Consider the following 16519-nt stretch of genomic DNA (forward strand, 5'->3'; position numbering starts at 1 on the left):
AAATTCGAAAAATAAAAAAAACACAAACTCGAATCACAAATTCGAAACTCTAGAATCATATACCTCTTGTGTTTGGAATTCATACAAAGAAAACTAGCATGATGCGGAAAATAATTACTAGTTATACCTTTCTTTGTATGTAACGACCTCTTGATGTTCTACCGTATTCCTCTTCTTATCTCAGACGTTGTGTGGGCAACGATCTACCGAGATGAGAACCACCCAAGCCCTTCTTTCTTCTTCACCAAGTTTTAAACTAGCATGGCCACCAAAGCTCCTCCAAGGATGTAGAGGTTCGGCCACCACCACCAAGCTCCAAGGGATGCTAGAAATCATCCACCGAGATGAAAACTAGCATGGCCACCAAAGCTCCTCCAAGGATGTAGAGGTTCGGCCACCACCACCAAGCTCCAAGGGATGCTAGAAACAAAATCTCCTTTCTCTCCTTCTTCTCCTAGATTGAACCGGCCACCAAGGACTCCTCTTGTATTGATGCCGCTGACCACAAACGAGGAAGAGAAGAGGAGAAGAGCTAGAAACAATGGCCAACCACCACCAAGGAAGAGAGGGAGGTAAAATAGAATAGAGTTGTTGGCCATGAAGGCACCCCTACCCCCTCTTTTATAATCCTTGGTCTTAGCAAATAAGGAAAAATTAAATAAAACCTTCCTTATTATCTTTGCCATGAAAAGGAAAATTTAATTGATTAAAATCAATTTCCTTTTCTTAAATATCATGGCCGACCACCTAAAGAGCTCCAAATTAGGTAAGTTTTAAACACAAAATTAAAACTTCCTTATTTGTTTCCGGAAATTTTAAAATTAAAATTTCTCTAATAAATTTTCCCTTCATGGTTGGTTATAAAAGGAAATTTTATAAATTAAAATCTTTCTTTTAAACATGTAGATGATTTCTAAAAAGGAAAGTTATCTTTAAAATTAAAATCTCCTTTCAATCTACAAATAAGAAAAGATATCAAATCTTTTCTTAATCTTTTGTAGAAACTTATAAAAGGAAATATTTAATTTTAAAATCCTCTTTTTAAATCATGAACATGGTTACAAAAAGGGAAAGTTTTATCAAAATTAAAATTTTTCTTTCAATCTACAAATAAGGAAAGAGATCAAATCTTTTCTCAATCTTTTGTATAAAGGTATAAAAGGAAATATTTAAATTTTAAACTCTCTTTTAAAACCATGGAATCAACATAAGAAAATTTTAAAAATAAAAATCCTTTTAATTTTCTTAGGGCCAGCCACACCATGCTTGGGCTCCAAGCATAGGCCGGCCACCTACTTGGCTCATCCTATTGGTCTTAGCTGGCCCCTAGCTTGGGCTCCAAGCTAGCTTGGCCGACCCCATTAGGATGGGTATAAAGGTGGGTAAAGGTGGGTATAATACTTTATAAATAAAAGTCTACGATAGGGACTGAGAGGAGGAATTGGTTTTGATCTCCCGATGAAATTAAGTTTCCCGTGTTCGCCCTGAACACCCAACTTAATTTCATCAATAATAATTCATACCACTAAAGAATTATTATTGAACTACCGCACATGTTTTGGGCTCCTTCTTATTATGAGTATGTTAATCTCTTTGTGTTTAAGATGTCGAATGTCCACTAATTAAATGAGTTACTGACAACTCACTTTAATTAATTTCTTAGTTCAAGAGTAGTACCACTCAATCTTATCATCATGTCGGACTAAGTTCACATGCAGGGTTTAACATGACAATTCTTATAAGCTCCTCTTGGGGACATTATCAACATAGATTACTAGGACACAGTTTCCTTCTATAATCAACAATACACACTATAAGTAATATCATTTCTCGACTTATCGGGTCTATTGATTTATCAAACTAAATCGCACCCTTTGATAAATCAAAGAAATAAATATTACGTATATGTGCTTGTTATTATATTAGGATTAAGAGCACACACTTCCATAATAACAGAGGTATTGTTCTTTTATTTAGTCAGTATAAAAAGAAACTACCTAAAATGGTCTTGCTCTATACACTCATAGTGTACTGGTATAATTTATTTAGTCAAGATAAACTAATACTTAATTATACTACGACTATTCTAATGGTTTGTTCCTTTCCATCTCAGTCATGAGCTACTGTTTATAATTTATAAGGAATTGATAACATGATCTTCTGTGTGTGACACCACTCACTATGTTATCTACAATATAAATTAATTGAACAACTACACTTAACATATAAATGTAGATATTGACCAATGTGATTCTTATTTATAAATATATGTTTACAAAAAGCTAGACTTTTAGTATACATTCCAACATATATACTTCAGATTGTCACCGGTACAAGGGAGATGCTGTCGAAATTTTTCGATAGGGACTCCTCTGGAGGCGTGACAGAGAATGTTCAAAGATATGGTGGTTCCATATATGATTTGATTTGTTTTATCCATCATAAATGCCTCTTCCTGGGCAAGCGCCACGTATCCTTTTTTCTCCTTTTTCTAAGTAATCCTCAGTACATTTTCCGCTCGTGTCTTATCACACATTCTCCTTGGCAGATCAATGGCTCTCCTTTGCTGAATCGTTTTATTTTGACGACGATCCTTATATCGCCCTAAAACCATAAACCTTTTTTCACCTTTTACCCTTCGTCTTCCTCCAGTTACTCCTTGGTGATTTTCTTTTCCAACTTCTTTCAACAACTCGCGCTCCTTCATCCTCTTTGGTCTTCTTCTGTGACCTTTTCCCCTTAAGAACTCAGTAAGTCATTTACTCCTTGAACGTTTTTGTTTTCTCTCATGGTTGAAGAATTTTTGCTGCCTTGGTATTCTCAAATTCGTTCTTCCTTTATCACTACCGACCGAGCTTCCATTTGTGCATTGTATGGAATCCCTAAAGAATACCATATTAGGGTCCCACAACCTGACGCTCATCCTTGTCTTCCTCCTGATGACTGTTTTATCTTTTTTAAAGATCAACTAACCGCAGGCTCACGCTTTCTCATTCCTACGTTCTTGATAGATATAAGTCAATATTTTGGCATTCCTCTATAACAATTTGCCCCAAACACCTTCAAATATCTATGTGGATTATATATGGTATTTCGCCTCTTCATTATACCTTTTACTCCTCAAAATTTTTTCATATTTTCCTACCCCAAAAAATCAGAGCCAGGGGTATTTCTTTTTTAATCTCGCCCGAAGATGGTGTTCTTTGAAGAAATGCCTTCATCCATCAAGGGTTGAAAATCATGTTTTTTCTTTGTCAAATTTCCTAGCCCCGTCGTGTGGTCTTCTAAATGGCAATCTTCCCTTCCTCCTCTCCCTGACATAAGGGAGCTTCATCAACAACCAGCTTTCTCTGAATACTCTAGTAAACTGCTAGGCCACCGCTTTTATATTTACCAATCGATACGCGGTGATCTCTTATGTCTTTTTGGCTTGAGCCATGTTCAAAAGAGCCTACAATATTCCTTTGGTAAGTTTCAAACTTCTAACTATCCCTCATTTACTAACTAAAATACTTTTTTATTTTTTGCAGTGGATACTTTCTTCATAACTTTGGTTAATAAGGAGATCTGCCTAGAAGAAGAGGAAGTACTAGCTAAGGAACAAGAGCTTAGAGATGAACTTAATATCGCATCAACCCAAGCCTCTGGTGCTTCTTTACCTGAGCCTTCAGTTCAACCAACGCTTGCTTCTAGCTCTCAAACCACTTTTGGGGAAGCATCCACTAGCATACCTTCAAAAGATACCCCTCGGGAGATACCAGAATAGGTACCTGGGGTTATTCTTATGAGAAAATGCGGACGTCGGTTAACATTAGCGCCCCAGTCTAAGAAACGAGTTATCTCTACCTCTGAGGAGATACCCGTAGGGGATATTCCCTCTTTTTCTCCGGAGCCTACCCTCTCCTCTTTGTATCCTATATTTGCTTCTTCCCCTTCTCAATTACTGGAAGATCCCCTCTTCCTAGTGCTAGTTCTAACCCTGAATTTATAATGATTTTTTCAGAGCCAATTCCCCTACCAACCTCAGTAACTCAGGGTTCTTCTATTCTTCTTTTTTCTTCTCCTTCTCTCCATGGCTCTTTATCATCATCTTCCACATCTACTCCTACCCTCCCTATATTATTGGTTTGGGGTTATTTAATGACAGTTTGAGCAGAAGTTTGTAAAGGATTGGAGAAGCTTACTTCTATTGTCTGGGTTGACAGGTTTTATTTTGAGAAAACTAAGGTAATGTGCCATTCACCCTTCTGTTTTCTCATTGATGCATTCTAATAACAACTTTTTAAAAGTGGTGGATTATTAGTATGAATATAGTCCGACACCTATATGATCTATCCCAAGAAGTTGCCAAGCTAAAACTGCAAGCTTCTGGAGCATTCTCCACTCACACCTCTGAAGAGTTATCCCGCCAATTACAAGAAACTCGTAGGCTTCTTGAGGTGGAACTCGCAAATTCAAGCAAATGTAAAGTTTCTGCAAAAGATTTTGAATCTCAAGCTAAGACAGAGATCCTTTTTTGCACTGAACTGACATCCAAACTGGATACATATGCTACTGAAAATGCTTAGTTATTATCTCAACTACAAGTGTAGAAGGATGTTCACACTCTTGAATTAGCTACTAAGGATGCTACTCTGGAACCTAAGAATTTCGAGTTAACTTCCCTAAGTTCATCCTTAACTACAATTAAAGCAGAGCTTTCTTCTAAAGAGTCTGAGTTGAAAGCTTATTAAGATGCTTTGACAGAGTACATGGCGGGTGAAGATGATAGATTCGAAAGGAGAAAAAGGGAAATGTTAGAATCTCCTGAATTTAATGCTCCTATCATTGCCTCCATTATCAAAGCCTTCACCAAGGGAGCTAAGGGGGGTGCGAAACAATTGAAGAAGCAAGACCACTTGGTTTCTGACCCATGACCCAACTTCTTAGATCATCAGGAACTACTTGCTGAAATACCTCCCGACTTGTTTCCCAAGTTATTTTAATTGTAAATCAGGATATTTTTGTATTGAAGAACAATTTCTTATCTTTTAGGATATTCTAATTGGTGTCACTCTTTGTTTCTGTTTCTTTGATAATCATTTTCATTCGACTTTTTTCGATCGAGCAGGCTCAGTTTTATGTTTGATTTCATTTACACTTGATATTTGACTGACCTTTGATAACCGGTCAAACTTACATTTATGCTCAACTTCATCCTTAACGTTCGGCTGGCCTTTAGTGACCGATCGAATTTATTTCTATGTTTTAATTAAAATTTAATATTCGGCTAATTTTTAGCGACCGATCGAGTTTATGTTTATGTCTTGGTTTTCTCTAAACTTAATACTCGACCGACCCCTATATATATATATATATATATATATATATATTAAACTAACCTGGAATTTTGATTGGCTAGTACTACAAGAAATTTCTTCCGAGCTCTCTGAATTTTTTAAGCTTAACTTCAATCATGATTCTAGTATCTTGGGAATACAATTTTTTGTATCGTCTACCCATACTTTTTTCTTATTGGTGACACGCCTGCCTATAATGTTTGTGTGTACCTGTTTTACTTTATCCTCTGTATAACTAATCCATCCAACGACTCCTCTTCAGTCCCGCTTTTCTTATCATCTCAATCCAACGTTTCTACTTAAAACGCCTTTTTTGATACCCTACTAAGGCTTTTAAAGGGACACGAGAGGAAAAATCCCTAACACTTCATTTTCTTCTTCTAGTTCGTATATCTTTTGTTCTCCACTTTTTGCTAACTATTCTTGTTCTTCCTACCTCATTCTGTTAACAATGTCAACCCTCAATGAATGGTACACCTAGTGCCCTTCCGAATTTTCCACAGTGGAAGCCTATGAGCTTCAATGGAATTACAACTTCCCTTCATACATAGCCTTTCCTACCCCTAGAGATTGTCCTCATCTTCCTCCTCTAGAAAATGTGGCGATTTTCTGAGAACAGGTTCTATGTGGTTTTAGGTTTCCATTCATCCTTTCTTTGTTGACATTAGTAGATATTTTGATCTCCCCCTAAATCAACTTATACCCCAATCATTTTCTATCATGGTTGATTTTGTCGTTGTTTTTTGTTTACTAGATTTTTCCTTATCTGCTCGACTTTTCCATCACTTTTTTGTTCCTCACCAAGTGGAAGATAGTATTTTTAAGTTTCAATCACACTCTAAAACTACCCTGTTCTATAGAATTCCTCCTCAAGGAGAATGGCGAGACAAGTTTTTCTTTATGCCTCTTCCTTCTTCACCTCCATACCCAATAACTTGGCATCAAGATCTTTCCCTCATCCATCAATTGGGAAATATCTTAGAAGATCTGATTCTTCGTTCTTCAATGGGAAAATTGAAGGGCACAAAATTCAACTTACCTGCCCTAATAGTCGAAGACTTATTATTCGCTTTTGGTCTTAATGTTGGAGTGTATACTAAAAGTCTAGCTTTTGTAAACATTTAGAATCACATTGGCCAATATCTGCATTTATTTATTAAATGTAATTGTTCAATTAATTTATATAGTAGACAACATGGAGTGTGGTGTCACACTCAGAAGATCATGTTGTCGGTTCTCTATAAATTATAAACAGTTGCTCGCGACTAAGATAGAAAGGAACAAACTATCAGTATAGTCGTAGTGTAATAAAGTATTAGTTTCTCTTGACTAATAAATTACACTAATACACTTTAAGTGTATTGAGTAGGATCATTTAGGTATGCTCTTTTATACTGACTTAGTAAAAGAACTAAACCTTAGTTATTATGGAAGTGTGTGCTCTTAATCCTAATATAATAACAAGCACATATATTTAATATTTATTTCTTTGATTTATCAAAGGGTGAGGTTTAGCTCGATAAATCAATATGCCCGATAAGTTGGGAAATGATATTACTTATAGTGTGTGTTGTTGATTATAGAAGGAATCTGTGTCCTAGTTATCTAGGTTGAGAATGTCCCCAAGAGGAGCTCATAAGGATTGCCATGTTAAACCCTGCAGGTGGACCTAGTCCAACATGACAATAAAGTTGAGTGGTACTACTCTTGGAGCTAGATATTAATTAAGTGAGTTGTCAGTAACTTACTTAATTAGTGGACATTTGTAATCTTAAACACAGGGAGACTAACACACTCATGATAAGAATGAGCCCATAATGTAATTTGGGATTTGTGCAGTAGTGCGGTAATAACTCTCTAGTGGAATGAGTTATTATCAATGAACTTGAGTTGTGTGTTCAGGGCGAACACGGGATACTCAAGCTCATCGGAAGACCAAAACCAATTTCTCCTCTAGGTCCCTGTCGTAGCCTCATTATAGCCTCAAGTCCATCCAAATGTAAGGCTCTTCTTGGTGTCTAAGAAGGGGGCCGGACCATTGCTTGGTGACCAAGCAATGGCCAGCCACATCCTCTTGAAAGGGGCCGACCCTATAGCTTGGTGACCAAGCTTGTAGGGGCCGGCCATAATAATTCAAAAAGGGAGGGTTGTTTTGAATTTTTAAAATCTTCTCTTTGTAGAAAACTATAAGTTTTAAAAGAGAGATTTTAATTTTTAAATTTTCCTTATTTGAATTAGGTCACATGTTTAAATAGAGAGTTTAAAAGATTTTAAAACTTTCCTTTTTAACCATCCTTATGGTTTAAGAAAAAAGGAAAAGAAGTTTTAAAATTTAAATTTTCTATCACTATGTTAAAAAAGGAAATTTTATAAGAGAGTTTTTAAATTTTAAAACATGGTTTTAATTTTTAGAAACTTTCCTTTTTTAACTCATACTTTAGGAAAGAGAGCTTGTAAATTTTATAAGAGGATTTCTTCTTGTAAAATTTTTAAAAAATTATTTTTCCTTTAATTGTGGCTGGCCACCTTGCTTGGTGCCCAAGCAAGGGCCGACCAATAGGATTAAACCAAATTCAATCCTAAACCAAATAGGATTGATCATAACCATTGATTGGTGATTGATTCAATCAAGAGGAAAGAAAAGGAAAAATAAAAAGGGAAAAGGAAAAACTCTTGGATGATTTTATTTTTTATAAAAGGTTTTTCCTTATTTGCCTTGGGCAAGTAATATAAAAAAAAGGGTGAGGGAGCTTCATGAGACACAACTCTTATTCTTTTGCTTGGGTGATCTCTTGGTGTGGCCGGCCATCTCCCTTCTTCCTCTCCCTTTGCTCTCTTCTCCTTGGTGGTGGTAGTGGCCGGATTTTAGAAGAAGAAGGAGGAAGCTTTTGGGTGGTGTTCATCTTGGAGGATCGTCGCCCACACGACGTCCAAGGCGAGGCGAGAAATACGGCAGAAGATCTTGAGGTCATTAGCTTACAAAGAGAAGGTATAACTAGTATTTTTCTTCCGCATCATACTAGTTATTTTTCTTTGTATGAATTCTAAATACAAGAGGTAATTAGATCTAGTTTATCGAATTTATTTTTCGATTTTGTGTTTTCTTTTTTTTTCGAATTTGTGATTCTATTGTTCCTTTTGGTTAACCTAGAGTTATTCAAGGAAATAAATATTAGCTTTCCTTAAAAGGCTTTGCCTAGGCGGTGGTGGTTGCTCCCATATCCAAGAAGGCCATGTGCCTCGCCATGCAGTCCTGGAAGCCAATTTTGGAAATTAATATTTATGGAATTAATAACCTAGGTAGATTTGAATCAATAGTGTTAAGTTCCGCTTGCGATTCAAATCTAAACCATTAAGAACAGATAAGTTAAATTTGGAATCAATGATGTTAAGTTCCGTCTGCGATTCCTTATTTAACTTCTAAAAAACACAATAGGTTATTTAAGGAAAGGTTCGACACTTGTACAAAAAATTTTGTACAGTGGAACCGGTACATTTTCCTAGGATTAACCAACACTTAGCACAGTAGACACAACCTTGGATGTTTCCTTTGATAAGATTATTTTTCTTACTCATGTTTTGAACCATTATTGTGTTATTCCTAACATAAATTTCTCTTTTTTCTTCAGCAGATGATATCCTTCCTGCCCTTATGTACAAGAATGCTCACTTGACCAAGGCGACCTTAACTAGAATGGGTAAAGAATTATTGAGAGATCACCATCTTAATCAACCCTCTTCTTCTCTTAGCCTACTACCTCCATCTGAACCCTCAAGCCCTTCAGACCAAGAGGGTCCCTTTGTGGCGAAATGTCGAAGACCTCATTCCTTAGCTCCTTGTCCCCTTTCACACACTATAGTTAATTTTGAGCAAGTTCCTATTATTCCTTCCGAAATCTCCCACTCTAGAGATAAATAAATTGCTCCTCCTACACATATTCATTCCCATTTTGCATTAAATATGATGAGACCAGGACTTCTCATTCCTATGTCTCTTGTTACTCCTCCAGCTGCTTCTTTACTGGAGGAGGTTACACTGCTCCTGCGGATTCATTACCCCTTCTCCCCGCTTTACCTTCCTCTTCCACTAGGTCTCGTGCTAAAAGAACTCCTTGTAGGAGATCAATTACTTCCGGATCTATTATAGCACCCGTTGAACAGGATCCTCCATTAGTGAGCCTCCCATATCCTAACCCCTATTTACAAGCCTCTGAACATCCTCCTTCCTCTTCTTCACCCTTTACACGTTCCCCTCGCCCTTCTATATTATTCCAACAAGGCCATGGATTACCGTTCTAGCTTGGCCAAACTTCTACCCCTGCTTTGTATGGATTACTGCAACCAAAGGGAGGACTAGCTGAATCTTGGCTACAATCTCAGGAGCATATGAGAAGAAGCACCTTATCTGAGCGTGCCGACGACTACAATCGTCAAGCCACTGCAGTAAGCTTTTGATTTTAATTTCCTCATTCCTTACTTACAAAATGTAACCCTGTTATTATTCTATTCAGCTATATGCTTCAAGCCTACATTTGGGAAAACTAGTTGTAGATTTGGAGAGGACTAACCAAAATCTAAAAGATAAAGTGGAGGAATTGCAAGCTGCCTCCGACCTCCCCAACAACGAACTCATTCAACTATAAGATAAAATAAAGTCACAAGTTGAGTTCACTGCTAATTTAAAATATGCTCGTTAAGACACCCGTCAAATGCTATAATCCAGAGAGGAGGAAAAAAGAAACTTAGAGCTGTAATTAAAGGGGTTTAATTCTACACTTAGCGTTGAAAGGGCTCTAAAAGACAAAGCTCTCTCGGATATGGCTCACAAAACCACTCTGCTGAACCAGTTACAACAATCGTATGGTTTGGGGTCTCTTGAGTTAGCCCTAGAATTGGTCTCCAAAGACTTTACCCTGTTCCAACAACAAGAAAGATTATGAGCCCAAGACTCACAAATAAGCTCACTCCTAAGAGAAATAACGGAGGCTAAGGCAGAGAAAACTACTTTACAAGGGGAAAAAGATAACCTACAGTCCGAATTTCAAACATATAAGGAAGGCGAGGAAGAGCGCTGGCACAGCAGGCGCAGAGCCTATTTAAATTCTCCTAAATTTGGTGAGGAGTATACTAAATGAATTGTAGTAACTCTTACTCACTCTGTTGAAGGAGTAATCTAACAACTGAGAGAGGGGGGTTGTCTATCTGAAGTCCCTCCTCCCTTGTTTATAGATCGTCGTCGACTCAACCAAGACTCCCAAAAGATCTTTTAAGCAAATTTGAGTAGACTTAGAATTTTGTATTTGCATGTTCTCACAATTTCATAAATGATGTATACTATTTGTTGTTTATAAAATGTTAATGAAAATTCACACTTGCCTGCTTTCCTTTATGTGATTTCCTTATCTTCAGAACCACCCAATCGTTTGTATAAACAAACTTTCTCAATATGTTAACCATATGTAGAGAAATCCTATAGAAGAAATTATAATAAGAGGAAGTAGACCTCCTAGTTATGAATGAACTTTTTTCCAATGATCTCCAAGTTCATATGATAAGTTAAGTTCCTTACTTATATATGAAACATTTCTGACTTGTCCCATGGACTAGTTGGATTTATATACCCAGGTGAAATTAACTATCTGCTATATATGTGCTCCTCTAGGCTTTCTCGCCTGTATAGAGGATCGGTCGGATTTGTACGCCCGAGCGAAATTGAATATCTACTATGTAAATGTTCCTTTAGGCTTTCCCAACTGTATAGAGGACCGGTCGGATTTGTACGCCCGAGCGAAATTGAATATCTGCTATGTAAATGTTCCTTCGGGCTTTCCCGACTGTTTAGAGGATCAGTCAGATTTGTATGCCCGAGCAAAATTAAATATCTGCTATGTAAATGTTCCTTCGGGCTTTCCTGACTTTATAGAGGACCGGTCAGATTTGTACGCCCGAAGGAAATTGAATATCAATAAGTACTGTTTATGCCAAAACCCATGGTTGATCTTAGAGAAGGATTAAAGTCTCCAGTCCCCCCTAAGGAAGTCATGCCGGTCACTTCTTGGGGTCCCCGATCGACTATTATGGAGGTTTAAAGTCTTCGGTTCCCCCTAAGGAAGTCAGGTCGATCACTCCTTAGGGTCCCCGATCGACTGTTATGGAAGTTTAAAGTCTCCGGTTCTCCCTAAGGAAGCCAAGCCGGTCACTCCTTAGGGTCTCCGATCAACTGTTATGGAGGTTTAAAGTCTCCAGTTCCCCCTAAGGAAGCTAGGTCGGTCACTCCTTAAGGTCCTCGATCGACTGCTATGGAGGTTTAAAGTCTCCGGTTCCCCCTAAGGAAGCCAAGACGGTCACTCCTTAGGGTCCCTGATCGATTATTATGGAGGTTTCCCTCTAAGGAAGTCAAACCAGTCACTCCTTAGGGTCCCCGATCGACTGTTATGGAGGTTTAAAGTCTCTGATTCCCTCTAAAGAAGCCAGACCGGTCACTCCTTAGGGTCTCCGATCGACTGCTATAGAAGTTTAAAGTCTCCGGTTCCCCCTGAGGAAGCTAGGTCGGTCACTCCTTAGGGCCCCCGATCAATTGCTATGGAGGTTTAAAGTCTTAGTCTCCCCCTAAGGAAGCCAGGTCGTTCACTCTTTAGGGTTCCTGATCGACTGTTATGGAGGTTTAAAATCTCCGGTTCCCCCTAAGGAAGTCAAGCCGGTCCACTCCTTAGGTCCCCAATCGACTGTTATAATTCAAAGAAGAGTATATATCTTCTGCACTTTTGATTCAAAAAAGAGTATATATCTTTCTGCACTTTCTTTGTTATTTGTATTAACAATGTTCAAACAAAATACATAAATGACTTACAATATTTGCTAAGTTCTATATGGTTGCAAATGATTAGCACTCCAAGACCGTTCGAATTTCCTCCCTTCTGCTTCTTGGAGGTAATAAGCGCCTGATACAAGTTTCTGTATGATTTTATAAGATCCTCCTCATTAAAATTTCAATTTGTTAACATCTCTTACGGACTTGATGTGCTTGATTTTGACTTTCATGTCGATTAGAAAATTAACGTTTTTATCTGTCATTTATATCTGCCGTATCATATACCATATACCATATATATATATATATATATATATATATATATATATATATAATAGAAAATTAACCTTTTGATCGGCCATTTATACCTGCCGTATCATATATATATATATATATATATATATATATATATATATATATATATATATATTTTGATACTATACGCATCTTCTTATACGCTCCCGTGCGCGTCACGTCTTTTTTTTTTTTTTAAATCCAAGATTTTCTCATCGATAATTTACTTTTATGTTTTAAAACCTTACTTTTCTCTCGCACCTAACTTTTCTCCTCGCCGTTCAAGGCACAAACACAATGCAATTGCATTCACATGCACTTCTCTTCACCCCAAACTAAATTAGCAAGGAAACTTATAATTACCAATATTGTTGATGGCTATTTTCAAGTTTAGATTTTCTTTTCTACTTATTCACCGAAAAAATCCCATTGGCGAATCAAGGATAGATCTTTTTCACTTGCATCATATGATAATGTGATCGAAGAACAAAAGGAAAGGCACCACTCACCCAGACCCAACTATCAGGTTTGATATCGTCGTACAGCGGTTTGACGATGGCATAGAAGCGAGCGGTGGTGGTGAAAACTATGCCAGCATTTGGCCTCTCCAAGATGAGGTAGCCACCTGTGATCAAGACCTTTCCAGGAGCCGAAGCAACCCTAGAGAAACAGAGAAAAACACATATGACGAAACGGATGCAGAATCCCAAAAATGCAATAAAAAGAAGACGCGAGGCGAGTGAGGAGAAAAGTTAGGTTTCGGCGAGGAACGGCGAGGAGAAAAGTTAGGTGCGAGGAGAAAAGTAAGGTTTTAAAACATAAAAGCAAATTATCGATGAGAAAATCTTGGATTTAAAAAAAAAATAAAAAAAAAAGACGCGACGCGCACGGGAGCGTATAAGAAGACGCGCACAGTATCAAAACTATATATATATATATATATAGACTTTGTCATGTAATTGTGACATCTTATCCATCTACTGCCACTCAAGGCATGTTAATTTGAATCATGTTGACTTCATAAAACACCACAAGCTTTCATTGATAACTTAATCTACATGCGTATTTATTAAGAAACATAGCCATTCATCTAAGTGCAATAAGAACACAACAAGACATTGCAAAATAGAGATTGCAAAGTAAAGACAATACAACACCATCGTTGGACAACAACATAACTATGTTTATGCTCCTAGAGTTCATCCTTGGCTGATTCATTGCTAGGGTTGGGTGATGTTTTGATGGGATAGGAAGCTGACATGGCAATACCACATGTTCCTCTCCTGTTTGGGATTCCTCGTTTCATCCTTATGTAGCCTTGCTCTCCCCAACTTGTCCCCCATGAATTCTTCACAATCCAATATTTAGTTCCATCTTGTGTAACTCCATATCCAACAACCGCAACTCCATGATCTAAGCTCGTGCCACAAGGTCCCGTAAAGACCCCCTATAAAACATAACATTAAGCACAAGTTTTATTATAATCCTCACTAATCAATGCTAGTGCACTAATGTTAATTGCCATCAACCTACTTCCTACATAGTTAATTATCATTATATAAATTCTAAACCTACCTCAGAATAGAACTGGAAGGCTTGATCACCTGCATCAATAGCGACTGATACAGGTTGATTTGCCACAGCTTGTTGAAGAGCATTCTCATTGTTTGATGGAACATCTTCATATCCATCAATTGTCACAACGGGATTATTCACCTATATTTATGAAAAACAAACAATACAATTAGTTTCTTAATCTTGATTGGGAAGTATATCATATATAAAAATAATATAACGTATAATTAAACCTTAGAGGCACTGCAGGGTCCTTGCTGTGCTGTGTAAGGGTACGTAGCCTCTGTAGTTATGCCTCCAACATTTTTGATGAATTCAAATGCATTATCCATCAACCCTCCGTCGCATCCACTGTTGCCCGTATCGCAATCCACAAGCTCTTGCTCAGATAACGATATCAACTTTCTGCTCGCGATTTGATTTATACCCTCAACAGCAACGACCGTCGAAAATGCCCAACAACTCCCTGGAAATTAACAAATTAAATTAAATATGCATGCGAAAAGAAATAACTAATTGATCGATCGATCTAGCTACTGTGTGTGTTTACCGCATTGGCCTTGATCTTTGACGGGTGTAACTGCGCCCTGGGTCCTCCAATCCACCGACGCAGGGAGTTTGTGGAGATCGACGTGGCCGTGCTTGAACTCCCCCTCCGGCTTCTCCCCTCGCCGGATCTGGTGGTGCTCGATCTTGGAGCCGGCGTAGAAGCCCCGGAACTCCTGGTTGGTCAAGTCCGCGAAGGCGTTGAGCCTGAGCTTGTACGGCTCGTCCTTCTTGTTGAACTCGTGGATGAACTTGACGTTGTGCTTGAACACGTTGAAACGCCGGCGCTTCTCCTCGAGATCCCGCGCCACCGTGTGGTGGCTGCGCCATCGCTCATAGAGCGCCCACAGGCTGTCCTCGGTCGACAAATCTTCCTCAGTGAAGGGAATGCATCGAGACACGGTGAAGGCCACTGCAAGAAGCATGGCCACAAACAGCACCTTCCTCCCCATTTTAACTGATTATTATGCTTTTGCTATTTCCTATCAATTGCAACCTTCAAACCGAGATATTTATAGAGAGGCAGTATGAAGTAAATTGGACCGGGGCTGAACCGGTCAACCTCTAGGCTAACCGGTTTTTCTGGTTGTATCTGTAAAATATCGTCTTGCATTGCGTCGTCGTGGTTGAACTGATCAAAGATGTAAAAAATAACAAAAATTGAGGATGATGATGATATTGTTGTTCACTAACACAAGTTATCAATTCTTCGCTAAATAAACTACAAGCCATTTTAAATTCTTTATCATTTTTCGTACCTTTAGCATGTTGTGGTGTGCACTACAAGGAAAACTAAATTCAGTTGATGCGACGTGCTCATCGTTTACATTTGTGCAATATATCGTAGTTGATAGTGGAGGACACGATCTTTTAGTCGTTATAATTTTATTCGGGTTGATTTCATAATGGTTAGGCAAAAAAAAAACAAATTAAAATTCCTTTTAAAGTCTTTTCAGTCCCGAAGATTTTTTTTTTCCTGTTAAGATTTTTTCCATTTTTTACATTTTAAATTTTTTTTGTATATTTAAATAATTATTTAGTTGATTTAAGAATTATTTTTTTTATGAATCAAATTATCTCGGTTAAACCTAGAGACGGATTCTCTACGTTTGACGATTTTTTTATCTTCTATATAATTCCTCTCTAAACTTTCACCTCCAAAATAATAGTTATTTTGTCCAGCGTTATTGATATTAGAGCCTTGACATTTACTTCGATGAAACTTTGTCAGTTTCAATGGCGAGTTGTCGTAGTTGTGATCGTAATGGGCATATTTCGAATGAGTACGTCTCGCATCATGATCGTAGCATAAGGATTGAGGATTTACAAAGACAAGGCATAGAATTAACCCAGCGTCTGGTGGCGCTGTTAGAGTGTATACTAAAAGCCTAGCTTTTGTAAATATTTATTTTTGAAATAAAAGAATCACATTAGTCAATATCTGCATTTATTTGTTAAATATAATTGTTCAATTAATTTATATAGTAGACAACATGGTGTGTGGTGTCACACACAGAAGATCATGTTATCGGTTCTTCATAAATTATAAACAGTTGCTCACGATTAAGATGGAAAGGAACAAACCATCAGAATAGTCGTAGTGTAATTAAATATTAGTTTATCTTGATTAATAAATTACACTGGTACACTCTAAGTGTATTGAGTAGGACCATTTTAGGTAAGTTCTTTTTGTACTAACTTAATAAAAGAATTAGACCTTAGTTATTATGGAAGTGTATGCTCTTAATCCTAATATAATAACAAGCACATATATTTAATATTTATTTCTTTGACTTATCAAAGGGTGAGGTTTAGTTCGATAAATCAATAGGCTCGATTATTACTTATAGTGTGTGTTGTTGATTATAGAAGGAAACTGTGTCCTAATTATCTAGGTTGAGAATGTCCCCAAGAGAAGCTCATAAGGATTGTCATGTTAAACCCTGCAGGTGGA

General features: G+C 37.5%; 1 protein-coding gene across 1 annotated transcript; it reads right to left on the reverse strand.

The window, feature by feature from the left end:
* Window positions 1-13441: 13441 nt before the first annotated feature.
* Window positions 13442-15046, reverse strand: LOC121973124 (thiol protease SEN102-like). The gene is made up of 4 exons (XM_042524707.1): window positions 14570-15046; window positions 14253-14485; window positions 14020-14160; window positions 13442-13891 (listed from the first exon to the last, which is right to left on the reverse strand). The coding sequence occupies exons 1-4, from the start codon at window positions 15015-15017 to the stop codon at window positions 13637-13639; spliced, it is 1077 nt and encodes a 358-aa protein (XP_042380641.1). The 5' UTR covers window positions 15018-15046; the 3' UTR covers window positions 13442-13636.
* Between the last annotated feature and the right edge of the window lie 1473 nt (window positions 15047-16519).

Source organism: Zingiber officinale, chromosome 4A (assembly GCF_018446385.1).
Source record: "Zingiber officinale cultivar Zhangliang chromosome 4A, Zo_v1.1, whole genome shotgun sequence".
NCBI classification, from domain to species: Eukaryota; Viridiplantae; Streptophyta; class Magnoliopsida; order Zingiberales; family Zingiberaceae; genus Zingiber; species Zingiber officinale.

Coding starts and splice junctions, on each gene's coding strand:
- LOC121973124 (XM_042524707.1), bottom strand. CDS start 15,017: ATGGGGAGGAAGGTGCTGTTTGTGGCCATGCTTCTTGCAGTGGCCTTC. Junction 14,161..14,252: donor GACCCTGCAGTGCCTCTAAG/GTTTAATTATAC, acceptor TCATAAATATAG/GTGAATAATCCCGTTGTGAC. Junction 13,892..14,019: donor CCTTCCAGTTCTATTCTGAG/GTAGGTTTAGAA, acceptor TATGTTTTATAG/GGGGTCTTTACGGGACCTTG.